At 59.3% G+C, this 12,990-nt stretch overlaps 1 protein-coding gene across 10 annotated transcripts; it reads left to right on the top strand.

The window, feature by feature from the left end:
* The first annotated feature begins 625 nt into the window (after nt 1–625).
* On the top strand, nt 626–12,351 carry OCEL1 (occludin/ELL domain containing 1). 10 transcript variants are annotated; one of them, XM_075902766.2, is made up of 8 exons: nt 1,415–1,515; nt 1,634–1,690; nt 3,065–3,169; nt 4,028–5,298; nt 6,822–7,015; nt 7,687–7,858; nt 10,290–10,340; nt 11,178–12,350. In XM_075902766.2, the coding sequence occupies exons 4-8, from the start codon at nt 4,147–4,149 to the stop codon at nt 11,295–11,297; spliced, it is 1,689 nt and encodes a 562-aa protein (XP_075758881.2). In that variant the 5' UTR covers nt 1,415–1,515; nt 1,634–1,690; nt 3,065–3,169; nt 4,028–4,146; the 3' UTR covers nt 11,298–12,350. The 10 variants fall into 10 exon arrangements, 9 of the variants coding, with proteins under 9 accessions (XP_075758880.2, XP_075758882.2, XP_075758878.2 ...); XM_075902765.2 differs by lacking the exons at nt 1,415–1,515; nt 1,634–1,690; nt 3,065–3,169 and adding an exon at nt 626–757 and having other exon boundaries at nt 4,028–4,079; nt 4,128–5,298; nt 11,178–12,351; XM_075902767.2 differs by lacking the exons at nt 1,415–1,515; nt 3,065–3,169 and adding an exon at nt 718–757.
* Nucleotides 12,352–12,990: the final 639 nt, after the last annotated feature.

Below are 12,990 nucleotides of genomic sequence, written 5' to 3'. Positions count from 1 at the left end.
GCGGGGACTCGGGCGAGTCCAGCCCGTGGAGAGCAGCCATCACCCTGCTCCTGGCCTCCCGCTGCCCTAGCCTACTACTGCCGTGCAGCCGTGGAGTCGCTCCCTTGGGAGAACTCTGTGCTGGGCTGCGGAAGATCAGGGGCTCGGATCCTGCTGGCGCCCCCCAGGCCGTGTTGGCAGGCACAGAGCTGCGGCAGACGGTCTATTGGCTGGCAGTCACTCTGTCCCGGCCGGCGGGCAAGAAAGCAGGGGGCGCCTGTGGGGGGGGCATGAGAGCGCCCCCCCCCCCCCAGGGTGGAGCTTAGCGGCACAAGGGCTCTGCCCGCCGGCGGGCACAGTTAATGTTTAACTCGCTGTTTTCCCTTGGAGGCGAATAACGCCGCAGAGCGAGCAGCTGGGCCGGCCGCCTGCCCCCCCCCCACTTTCCCAAAAGGAGTGAAGGGGGGGGCCCCGACTTGAGCCGCCATCCCCTGCTGCCCGGGCGCCCGCAGGGGAAGGGCGGGTGACGGCTCCCGCCGTGCTCTGTTTGCCGGCCCGGGGATTAGCCCTGGACTTCCCCTCTCCGCAGGCCGGAGAGACCCGCTGCTGGGGCAGCCAGACGGCTCCTGCCCTGGGACCCACCCGGGCGGACTCGCTGCCGATTCCTGCTGGGAGCAGGAAGGAGCCGGGGCGTGGCTGCAGGCCGGGGGCGCTGCTCTCCGCTGGTCCGGCTTGGCCGAGGGCTGTGCGGCTCCACGGCCCCTTCCTGCATTCCGGGGTAAGGCAGGGCGGTGGCAGCTGGCTTTGCCTGCAGGGGCGGGGACCCTGTTTTGGGGCGGGGGGGGCTGGTGAAAAAATGAGTCGGGGGCCGCAGGCGCCCAACCCTGACGTGGCCCCCGAGTGGGAAGCAGAGAGACGGTCCCCCATTCCCCTCGCACACCCGTGCCTAGGGGGGCCTGCGGTAGTAGATTTTGTGGGGGCCCTTGTGCTCGGGGGTGGGGACAAAAACGAGGGGCTCGGGGCTGCTGGAAGCAGGCTTGAGTGTGGGGTCTGGGTGGGAGGGAGCAGGGGGTCTGGGAGGCGAGAGTGGAGTGGGGAGGTGCAAGGTCTGGGCAGGAGGAGCAGGCTGGAAGTGAGGGGTCTGCCTAGGAGGTAGGGGGCAGGGGCGAAGTGGCGGTGCGGGGGCTGGGTGGGACGGGGGGCTCAGAGTGGGAGCAACAACACCGGTTCCCCAATGCTGGGGGGAAGCCCTCAGCCTCAGGGGCTGGATCCAGGCAAGCCGGGGGGAACAGCCAGCCCCCGGGCCTGAGGTTCCCCACCCCAAAACCGATGAGAGTCCCACTCGCTAGGGCCGATTTCAATGCCATTTTTTTTCCACTGGCAAATGCCAATTTGTCTCACAGACAGGCCGGGTGGAAAGACATCGGTCCGTTCCTCTGGGGCAGCCGAGGGGCCGGGACTCACCTGGGGCGGCAGCGTGGGACACTCAAGTCCTTGCTCATCCAGCTGAGTGCCTTGGCCGTGGGGCGATCCTGGGTGTGTGTGGGGCATCTCACTCACTCCTGTTTATGTGGGGAGGAGAATGCACATTTTTCAGAGCTCTTGAGGGTTTTTTCCCCCATCTGGAAAACCCCCAAGAATTCTTGTTTCCCAGCGTGAACGCTCCCAGGTCCTTCCGGGATAAGAACCAGGAACTCGGAGCTTCTGTGGGGTAAGTCTCTCTGTCCCCTCTGGCAGAGCAAAGTCTCAACAAGCAGAGGTTCATGCTGTGAGGTCCTCCCAAGTCAATCCCCTCAATCCAGCCAAAGGCGTTGTCCCCTCTGGAGGTCAGACACCCAACTTGACGTGCGTTTGCCCCATGAAAGCTCATGATTCTATATATTGTTCAGAGGGACGGCCATGTGAGTTTGTGACTTGAAACCCAATGAGTGCTCCAGGGCTACCTTAGGGTATGTCTACACTAGTTCAAACTAGGGTGGTAGTGTAGACATACCCTGAGAGACTAACAAAAAAATATATGAACGCATCAGGGGGTAGCCGAGTGAGTCTGTACAGGATAAACTTCAAAGACAACCAATAGTCTGGTAGCACTTTAAAGACTAACAAAATATGTAGATAGGATCATGGGCTTTTGTGGACAAAACTCACTTCCTCAGATAATGAGCTGGAGTAGAAATAACAGAAACCAAGTTATAACAAAAAAAAAAAGGTACCTGTCAATTGCAGGTCTGGTGCTAATGAGATTAATTAAGCAGGCTGAAAGTGTCCTGTGCTTTGCTTTAGAGGAAAAAACAAGGTGTTACGGTCTTTATAGTGTGACATCCAGTTAATGTCTTTGTTCAAGCCTAGGGAAATGGTGGCAAATTTGCAGACGAATGTCAATTTCGCACTCTCTCTCTCTCTCTCTCTGTAATTGGCTGGTGAAAACCCTTTGGAGAAAAATGGCTACTTTGAAATCCATGCTCTCTCTCTATTTATATTTGTATTTGTCTCTAAGACGCCACAGGACGACTTGGTTTTTAAAGTTACAGACTGACAGCTGTCCCTCTGAGACTTTCTGGATGTGGCTCGTTAGTGTCCTTTCTCCGTGGGGGCGCTATTCGGCACCCGCGTGGGGCTAGCTGTTGCAGCGGTCATATCCCTTTAAGTCGGCCGTAAGCCTGCTGGTGGCGTTGGCTAGGTTTTAGAAGGCAGCCGGGCCGGCCGTGTGAAGTTGATAGCCCTCGGATGTTGTGTGCTGCTAAGAAACCTGGTTCTCTGGACCCCACCTGGCCTGGCTGGCTGTTCTGGCTGTCCGCAGGGAAAAGCCACGTCTCCACCCCAGAGCCAGCCGAACCCAGGTGCCCCCGATGGGTGGGCGATGCAACAGACCCAGCTGCCTAGAGGAGGGCGGGGATCTTGTGAGGCGTGCCGGCACGCCGTTTGGCTATGGACATTCTTTCTGAACCGGCGGCTCTTGGGGGGCTCAGGGGCCAGCCCACAGCTGCGCTGTCTCGTTGCTTTGGGGGCTGTGCCGCTCTCGGGGCTTGGGCGATGCACTGAGCACAGTCCCGAGCAGCCGAGAAATTCTCTCTTGAGTCAACAGGAAGGCCTGACTGGAGGGGCAGAGCCGGAGCGACAGCTCCACCAGCCAATCGGATAGCTCCCTGGGTGCCACGGTGATGGCTGGGGAACGAGCCGCGGGCCCAAGGCACGGTGGGAGGAGACGGATTTGTGGTGGGAGCGGGAGCGTTGTGGGTTCTAAGCCCAGCTCTGGAACCGCTCCAGTGTGCACCCTGAGACCACAGCCCCGTGGTGCTGCAGGGCCTCAGTGTGAGGCCGGCTCTGCCCTTAAGGGCTCGGTCTAACCAGAGAAGAGCGGGCTAGCGAAGTACTCCAACGGGCAGTGACTTGCCCAGGGCCAAGGCGCAGGGCTGGGGCCACTGGCTGGGCCCTAGCCATAGACTAAGGGGGTAGGATATGCTAGAGGTCTATAAAATCATGACAAGTGTGGAGAAAGTGAATAAGGAAAAGTTATTGACTTATTCCCACAGTATAAGAACTAGGGGTCACCCAATGAAAGGGGTAGGCATCAGATTTAAAACAAACCAAAGGAAGCTTTTCTTCACTCAGCGCACAGTCAACCTGTGGAACTCCTCGCCAGAGGATGTGGTGAAGGCCAGGACTTTAACAGGGTTCCAAAAAGAGCCAGGGTGGGTAGGAATGGTGTCCCAAGCCACTGTTTGCCTGGAGGTGGGTGACAGGGGAGATATCACGTGAGGATTTCCTGTTCTGTTCCTTCCCTCTGGGGCATCTGGCATTGGCCACTGTTGGCAGACAGGACACTGGGTGAGATGGGCCTTTGGTGTGACCCAGTGTGGATGTTCTTGTGTTCTTAGACCACACTGCCCCTCAGAGGACAAAGAGGCCAGGGGCTAAGGACCAAGCCAGCCAAGGAATAGGCAACGTGGCAGCTCACGTCCAGGGAATTGTATTTGCCGACGTAACGACTAAACCAAGGGGCTGGTAGTGAAGAGCCCGGTAACTTGTCCGCGTTTCTTCTCCCCAGCGCCCACAGAGCCCGGCCGGACTGCAGAGCGGAGAGCTTCCCCCGGACCCCCCGCGCAGGGAGAGGCGTGAGATAGCGGAGAGATTCCCCCGGATCCGCTGCGCAGGGAGAGGCGTGAGATGCGGGGACTCCTTGGGCACATGGCGGATCCCACCTCCTCCAGCGAGAAGAGGCGGCCCATCGTGGAGCCCGACGGAGACCCGCTAACCTCCGCCGAGCCCATGTGGCCATGCTGGAGTCGGGCATCCGGCAGGTCCGACCTGCCCAAGAGCGACGTGTCGGACTCCTTCAGTTCCTCCTCCCAGGAGCCTGCCCCACCCGCCCCACCTGCCCTGCCCGCCCCGCCGCCCCTCGGGGACGTCCCCCATCGCTCGGAGAGCCAGGCGGCCTCTTCCTTGAGGCCCGTCCGGCGTTTCATCCCCCAGTCGTGGAAGGACTTTTTCCACAGGTGGCGGCGGGAGCCGGCGTCGTTCCTGCCGCTGCCCTACCCCGAGGCCGGCGACCGGCTCTCCCCGCCCGCCAGTCCCGTGCTGGGTCGCTGCTGGCCCGCCGGCAGCTCCAGCAGCGGTTTCCAGGAACCCTCCTGGTCCGTCCCTTCCGAGTCCAACCAGGAGGCCACGGGGGCTCCTCCCAAGAGCCGGCAGCCCCATCCCGCCTCGCCGAGCTACGAGGAGAAGCTGGAGGCCTACAACCGCAAGTACTCCTACATGAAGTCCTGGCCAGGCCTCCTCCGCCTGCTGGCTGGTCTGGAGCTTCTCTTTGGCGGCATGGCCTTCGCCTGTGCCTGCGCCTACATCCAGAAGGACTATCAGTGGTACAACCTGTACGGGGGGGGGCTGCTGTCCGACGGCCCCTTTGGCGGGTACAATTATTACGGCCCCATGACCCCCTTCGTGCTGGTGGTGGCCAGCTTGGCGTGGCTGGTCACGGTGATCCTCTTGGGGCTGGGCGTCACCATGTACTATCGGACCATCCTCCTCAACTCCCGCTGGTGGCCCCTGGCGGAGTTTGGCCTCAACCTCCTCCTGTTCCTCCTCTACCTGGCCGCGGCCTTGGTCTACGTCAACGACGTGAACCGGGGGGGCCTGTGCTACTCCCTCTTCGCCGGCAACCCGCTCGTCGCTGCCGCCTGCCGGGTGGAGGGGGGCCAGGTGGCGGCCATCGCCTGCCTCTTCCTCACCACGCTGCTCTACCTGGCCGGGGCGCTGGTCTGCCTGAAGATGTGGAGGCACGAGAGGGCGAGGAGGCTGCGGCAGGCTTGGGCGGCACTGGTGAGGCCTGGCCCACCGCGGGGGGAGGCAGCTCCGTGGCTCCGCGGCCCCCATCCCGGACCCCCAAGACCCACCGCCTGCTCTTGGCTGGAGGGAGGAGTGGCCCCCGTGCAGGAGGGGAGGCGTTGGGTGGGCTGTGGGGGCCCCTTGCTCAAGCCACTCTCTGCGTTGAAGGCCCAGAGGGGGGCATACAGCCCCGCCTAAGCCACGCCCCCTTTGGCTTTTGACACGCCCCCTTTGGCTTTTGACACGCCCCCTCCCTCATCCAGCCTGCCCACCGCTCGCCCCTCCCCTGGGCCTGCAAGAGGGTCTTGGTGCTGGGGAGCAACTCTGGGGGGGCACACGCCTGGCTAGCTGGTGGAAAAGGGCACCAGGGCCGTGGCTCACCTGTCCATCCCCCCTCGCCCCATGCACAGTTGCATTGGGCGGGGGGGGGGGACGACTGTGGCGGAGAGACCTAGAGAGCTGGGGGGCAAACCACCAGCTGGAGAGGATGGTGGTTCTAGCGAGGGCTCCGGGATTAACCCCGTAGGATCTGGAGAGGGCTGCATGGGGCGGCGGAGAGGGGGCTAAGCCTCCCCAAGGCAGAGTCCCCCACCAGTGGCTAAGCCATGCCCAGAGATTGGTCCTGGGCCTGCCTCTGTCACGGGCCCCCTGGGTGACCGTGAGCAAGACACTAGGGCTACGTCTAGACTGGCCCCAAATTCCGGAAAAGGGATGCAAATCAGGTAAGTCAGAATAGGGAAGTCCACGGGGGATTTAAATATCCCCCGTGGATTTAAATAAACACATCCGCCGCTTTTTTTCCGGCTTGGGGAAAAGCCGGAAAAAAGCGTCTAGACTGGCGCGATCCTCCGGAATAAAGCCCTTTTCCTGGAGGATCTCTTATTCCTACTTCGAATGATAAGAGGTTTGGAATGGCTGGTGTTAAGTAGAGAGATTCAAAAGACGGGGACTTTTCATCTTAGAAAAGAGGAGACTAAGGGAGATATGACACAGGTCTATCACATCATGACCAGTGTGGAGAAAGTGAATAAGGAAAAGTTTGAAACAAACAAAAGGAAGTTTTTCTTCACACGGCGTACAGTTAACCTGTGGAACTCCTCGCCAGAGGATGTCATGAAGGCCAGGACTTTAACAGAGTTCAAAAAAGAGCTAGATACATTCAGGGAGGTTGGGTTCACCAATGGCTATTAGTCGGGATGGGTAGGAATCGTATCCCTAGCCTCTGTCGGGAAATGGATGGCAGGAAAGGGATCACATAATGATTCCCTGTTCTGTTCACTCCCTCTGGGGCATATGGCATTGGCTGCTGTCGGCAGACAGGACACTGGGCTAGATGGACCTTTGGTCTGACCCAGTGTGGCCGTTCTGATGTTCTTATGTAGTGATTGGCGGCTGCTCTAGGCGGTGGGCTCCGGTGGTCGGAGCCAGTTGGTAGCTCACTCTTTGAGGTCCTGGGTTCAGTCCCCACATGAGGTGTTGCTTTGCTGCCGAGCCTCATGCCCCTCTGTCTCTTTAAGCCCAACCCCATCCTCCTGCACTCCAGACCCAGGCGGATCGTCTTCCAGGACGAGGTGGTGGCTTCAGGGAGCCGTCCGGGGCAGCTCGCCCAGCAGCCGAGGTTCTCGGAGAAGGACGAAGTGCCGGGGATCTTGGGTTGCTCCATCCCAGCGGGACACACCCCGAAGCCACACGTCATCCCCGACTATGTGGCGTAAGTAACGACCCGCCCCTGACGGTGGAGACTGGCTCAGAGCTGCATGCGGGTGGGTTTAGTACAGTCGCTAGCAGGAGGGGGCTGAAAAGACGCCCACTGGGCATCAATATTCCCTCTAATATTTTCCACCTTTGTGTGGAATGAATTTTGTTCTGTGCACCACCGTGTGTGTGGATGTGCACCACCAAAAGACACGCAGGCTGCCTGCTGTGGGTGCTCTGCTAATCAGCTGAGCAGAACCTGATTCTCCCCTGGGTGCTCAGCTTACAGGGGACCCTGCTCTCCATCCCGGTGGCTAAGGCACTGGCCAGGGACTCAGGATCTCTGATCCAAGGCCTATCTCCGTCATGGGCTCTCTGGGTGACCTTGACATCCCTCTGGACCTGTTCCCCAGCAGGAGAATGAGCTTTCCTGTGTCTACATAGACCCGGAACTGTTTGGGGACGGGTCCCTCCCTGTGTGTCTGACACCGGGAAGCCCTGAGCCTCTAGACACAACTGTAACTCCCAAAATCTCCGAGCACCCCCCAGCTCTGCAGCTATTTTCCTGCCTAATAAGCTCCTGATTCCCTCCCGCCCCTTCATTAACCCTTTCCCACCATTCACGGAGCCATCCACCGTCGCTTAGCACAGAATTCCCCCCCCCCCCAACCTCTTGGGGTTGGGTAGGAAGTACCCAGGGATCTGCTGCCCGGAAGAGAGAGAGAAGTACAAGGCCGTCTTCAGCGACCAGTACGCGGAGTACCAGGAACTTTTCCGTGAGGTCCTGCTGGCGCTGCAGAAGTTCAAGGAGCTGGAGAGCATGATGAACGGGCTGCCGCAGGGCGCACTCGGCAGGAAGGTCAGTCGCTGACGAGAGGGGGGCAGGCGCTGGCCGGCTGGAGTGGGGATCGAGGGGTGTGGCGGGCGGGCAGGGGGACTTCCAATCCAGCCTGGTTCGGGGTGGGGGGAAGTTTGCTGGAATGAGTGGCTGTGTCTCAGCTCATTTCCACGTGGGACCGGAACAACCCACAGGAAGAACCTGGAAGGCCCCTTTCTAGCAGAGCTGGCACAGGCAGTTCCAGGTTTTTCCAAGGAGCAAAAGCTGGTACGCAATGTAGACAGGTACAGGAGTCAGGCTAGATGCATCAGAGACACCACTGCCCCACCCCACCCTGGGCTCAGAGCTACACTGGTGCCGGCGCAGGGGCCGGCGTGCGTGTGACTTTGCTAATGCCCTGCCCAATTCACAGTCCACGTTGGTCAATTTCACGGGCAAAATGGTGCATTTCGTCGATTTCCATCTGAAATGTCCCGGTGTTGTAGAAGGGCTGTGGGATTGCTACCCTTGGTAACAACATTGCTTTCGGTGCTGGGCAGCTGGTGAGCAGCGGCTGCTGGCCAGGACTCCAGCTCTGAAGGCAGAGTTACCGCCAGCAGCAGCGCAGATGGGGTGGGATGGGATTGGGTGGGAACGGAGCAGGTGTGATGGGATTGTCACCCTTAATTCCGCGCTGCTGCTGGCAAAGCTGGGCCCTTAGCCAGCAGCCGCTGCTCTCTGGCCACAGCGCTGAAAGTGGCCGTACAGAAGGAAGGGCAACACGGTTTATGACATCGCCACCTTTATTTCTGCCCCGCTGCTGCCTTCAGAGCTGGGCATCCGGCCACCATTCCAAGCACTGTTACCCAGCACTGACGGCAGGCGAGCCTCCTAAAATAACCTTGTGATCCCCCCGCAGCTGCCTTTTGGGTCAGGCCCCCCAGTTTGAGGAACGTGGGTCTCCCCCGAGCAATCTGCACAGAGTAGGGGAAACGCACGCGAGAGGCCAGATTTCACCGGAGGACACCAGATTTCACGGTTATAAGAACATAAGAACGGCCGTACTGGGTCAGACCAAAGGTCCATCTAGCCCAGTATCCTGTCTGCCGACAGTGGCCAGCACCAGGTGCCCCAGAGAGGGTGGACCGAAGACAATGATCAAGCGATTTGTCTCCTGCCATCCCTCTCCAGCCTCTGACAAACAGAGGCCAGGGGACACCATTTCTAACCCGTGACTAATAGCCTTTTATGGACCTAACCTCCATGAAATTATCTAGTTTCTCTGTAAACTCTGTCATAGCCCTAGCCTTCACAGCCTCCTCTGGCAAGGAGTTCCACAGGTTGACTACGCGCTGTGTGAAGAAGAACTTTCTTTTATTAGTTTTAAACCTGCTACCCATTAATTTCATTTGGTGTCCTCTAGTTCTTCTATTTAGGGAACTAATAAATAACTTTTCTTTATCGGCCCTCTCCACACCACTCAGGATTTTATAGACCTCTATCATATCCCTCCTCAGTCTCCTCTTTTCTAAACTGAAAAGTCCCAGTCGCTTTAACCTCTCCTCATATGGGACCCGTTCCAAACCCCTCATCATTTTAGTTGCCCTTTTCTGAACCCTTTCCAAGGCCAAAATATCTTTTTTGAGGTGAGGAGACCACATCTGTACACAGTATTCCAGATGTGGGCATACCATAGTTTTATACAGAGACAGTAAGATATTCTGGGTCTTATTTTCTATCCCTTTCCTAATAATCCCTAGCATCCTATTTGCCTTTTTGACCGCCGCTGCACACTGTGCGGTCCGCTGTGCATTTTGCACGGCGGTGAATTTGGCACGGCCCTGCTAATGAGAGTCTGGCATTTCGGGGGCCTGCTCCGGCCATGAATTTTGTTCCCATGCTTCCTTGGAGCATCCATCAACCAAAGCTTGATTTCGGGGTCTCCCCCTCCCCCCTCACATGCACACGCATCCCTGGGGAGGGGGTGGAATCTCCATCTGTGGAGGTTTCGACGTCCTGGCTTGACCAAGCCCTGGCTGGCATGATTGAGTTGGGGTGGGTCCTGCTTTGGGCAGGGGGCTGGACTCGGTGACCCCTTAGGTCTCTGCCCGCCCTGGTGTTCTGTGATTCTATTATTCCTGGGATACACAGTCCCTGCTTTTCCAGGATCTAAGATCCCAGCCGGCATCAGCTGGCAGATCAAAGGAGCAGCCGCGTTTCTCAGCCAGGCCCTGGTCAAAGTTCTCCTGCCAGACCCCCTGCATATCCTCCGTCTGCTCCCAGAGCGCTGGTGGGGTCCCGCCGCCGGCTCGCTGCCTGGCAGCTTATGACAGGAGCTGGCCACCGCATTCCCGGGGCCCCGTCTCCAGCCAGCAAGCGTGGGTTTGCTGGGACCGACCGTTCCAAATGTTTCCAGTTCTGCTGGGCAAAGGAATTTCCGCTTCTCCCTTACCCGCTGCTTTGTGCTCCACAGGAACGGAGCTGGGTCGCCAGCCTCCGGAAGGAATACAAGAAGAAAAGGAGGGTGAGTTTGGGTGTGGGGCCGGATTCACGCCGAGGGCCAGCGGATCATGGGTGGACCGGCAGGGGCACGCTGTACGGCCTGGATTAAAACTCGCATGGGGGTGTCTGCACAAGGGACAGTCCCCCTGTCTCCCCCAAGGGCTGCATGGACGTGTCCAGCGGCTCCCCAGCCCGCAGCCCCTTTTGAACAGTGCTCAGGGCATCTGTGGCTAAAGAACTCTCCGAAACAAACCTGGCCCCTGGCCACCCAGGGTGGAGGGGTCTCAGGTGCTCCTGCGCATGCGGCTACGGAGCCCTGGAGCGATGGCCGAGCCATCGGGGTGTAAGTGAGGGTGTAAATGGGGATTCTCTATGGAGGACGCTGGCTGCAGGTGGATCCTGTGTTTCTCTTGGCTGCCTGGCTGGCGTTGGGCTAGTGCCGGCTCCACTCTAGTCTGCCTGGGCTGGTTTACAACAGGGCACAAGGGCTGTGGTCTTCCCCAGCCAATGGCTCGGGTCAGGGCTGGCGGGTGAAGGCCCAGCTGGGGAAGACACGCCCCGCCCCTTCCAACCGATGCCCCGCCCCCTTCCACCCAGGCTCCGCCCCTTCAGCAACCTTCCCCACCAAGTTACGCCCTGCCCTGCCCAACCCCAGCCCGATCCTAGAGCCCTGTGGCCCCAGCGGCAGGGGTAGGCATGCGGTTTGTGGAAGGGCCGGTGAGCAGGGGGCAAATTCTGCAGCCCCGGCTCCCTGCTTTGGTCCCTGGTCACTGGGTAGGGAACGCCGAGGGCAGGGCAGGCGGGGGGAGCCCCGAGCCACCGGTGGCGATGCTGACACTGGGCCCCCTCATCCCGGCAGGACCCCGCCTTCCTGAAGAAGCAGGAGCGCTGCGAGTACCTGAAGAAGAAACTCGCCCACATCAAGGCGCGGATCCAGGAGTACGACCGAGCAGCCAAGGAGGGCTCCATGTACTTCTGAGCCGGGCACCTGGGCTGCAGCCTGGGCGGATCCCCCCCACACACCCCTGCCAGCCCTGAGTTGCTCTGGGGCTCGTCGCTGACTCTCAGCCAGAAAGCAGGAGGCGGGACCCCGGGGGGCGCTTGTGCCTTGTGGCCCCCTGTGCATCACACTCCCCCTACAGCTGGGTCACGTGGGGGGCAGGCGCCATCCCTGCCCCATGCTGCCCCTCGCCAGGTGGGACTGAAGCTAGAGCTTGGGGGACAGGAGGGGGGAGTGGCTCATCGCACCTGCTCCCAGGACTAGCTACTGGGAGGTACCCCGGCCAGCAGCAGCCACACCCAGGAGGGTCTTGGCCCCGGGGCCAGCACATGGCCCGTTGCACAGCTCAGCTGAGACACATCACTTCTCTAAGTCCCCCTGCCCTGCCAGCCAGACCAATCCTCCCAGCAGAGCATGGCCGGCAATGTTCCCTCTAATTTTTTCAGTGCGTGTGCAGAATCAATTTTGTTACATGCACCACTGATGTGCACCACCAGAGGAAACACAGGCTACCACCTGTGGGTGCTCGGCTAATCAGCTAGGGGATGCATTTGTCTGTATTGCAAACCCTGAGCTTCGGGCGGTGCCCAAAACCGTCTGGAAGGAGCAACGGCTCCACCTTCTAATAAAATACACCCGGCCGCCCATGTGCGATGTCCCTTTGGCATCAGGATTGGCCCTGTAGTTGGCAGGAGGGGGTAATGCTACTGCCCTTGCCCTCTGGTAAACACACTGTGTGGGATCACGGCATCAGGTGAATGGTTAGCAGAGCTCCCTGATCCCCACATGTTCTGGGGCCCCCATTTCTGCCCCCAGAGGACATATCTCTGCTACACCTCCCCCTGCCTCAGGGAATTTAGCTCTTTCGTTCACTCTGTAGAGGCTCATTGTGCCCAGACTGGGAAGCTCCCAGCTTTGGAGAGTCGCTCCCCGTGATGGTCATTAGGGTCTCACCTTCTCCCCTGATTCTCGGCCCTGCTAGGGGAGCAGGAATAAAACCATGACAAGTGTAAAGAAAAAAAGGAAAAGTTATTTCTTTGTTCCCGTAGCACAAGGACCAGAGGGGTCACCAAAGGAAATGAACAGGCAGCAGGTTTAGAGCAAATAGAAGGAAGATTTTCTTCACACACAGCACAGTCAACCTGTGGAACTCCTCGCCGGAGGATGTTGTGAAGACCAGGACCTTAACAGGGTTCAAAAAAGAGCTAGATAAATTCATGGAGGTTGGGTCCATCAATAGCTGTTAGCCAGGATGGGCAGGGAGGGTGTCCCTAGACTCTGTCAGAAGTTGGGAATAGGCGACAGGAGAGGGATCAGTTGATGATTCCCTGTTCTGTTCACTCTCTCTGGGGCATCTGGTGTTGGCAGACAGGACACTGGGCTAGATGGGCCTTTGGTCTGCCCTAGTGTGGCTGTTACAACACAAGACACACCAGCCGGGAAACCAACCCCTGGCTAGACACCGGTTGCCTACAGGGAGCAGAGCGAGACGACCTGGGCATGTCTACACTCAGCACTAAGCCCAGGCGCTGACTTGCGGGGTAAGCCTCCCGTCTACACACGAATCAGCCCGACGCACGTCTGCAACCACTCCAGCCCAGGTGCCAGGGATAGAGCGGCATGTGAGTCCCGCCGGGAGTGGGGTCCGAGCCCTGTCACGGTGTCGTGTGGA

Source organism: Pelodiscus sinensis, chromosome 32, assembly GCF_052426305.1.
Source record: "Pelodiscus sinensis isolate ZL-2025 chromosome 32, ASM5242630v1, whole genome shotgun sequence".
In the NCBI taxonomy this organism is placed as follows: Eukaryota; Metazoa; Chordata; order Testudines; family Trionychidae; genus Pelodiscus; species Pelodiscus sinensis.
This window is presented reverse-complemented; position numbering and strand designations above follow the sequence as displayed.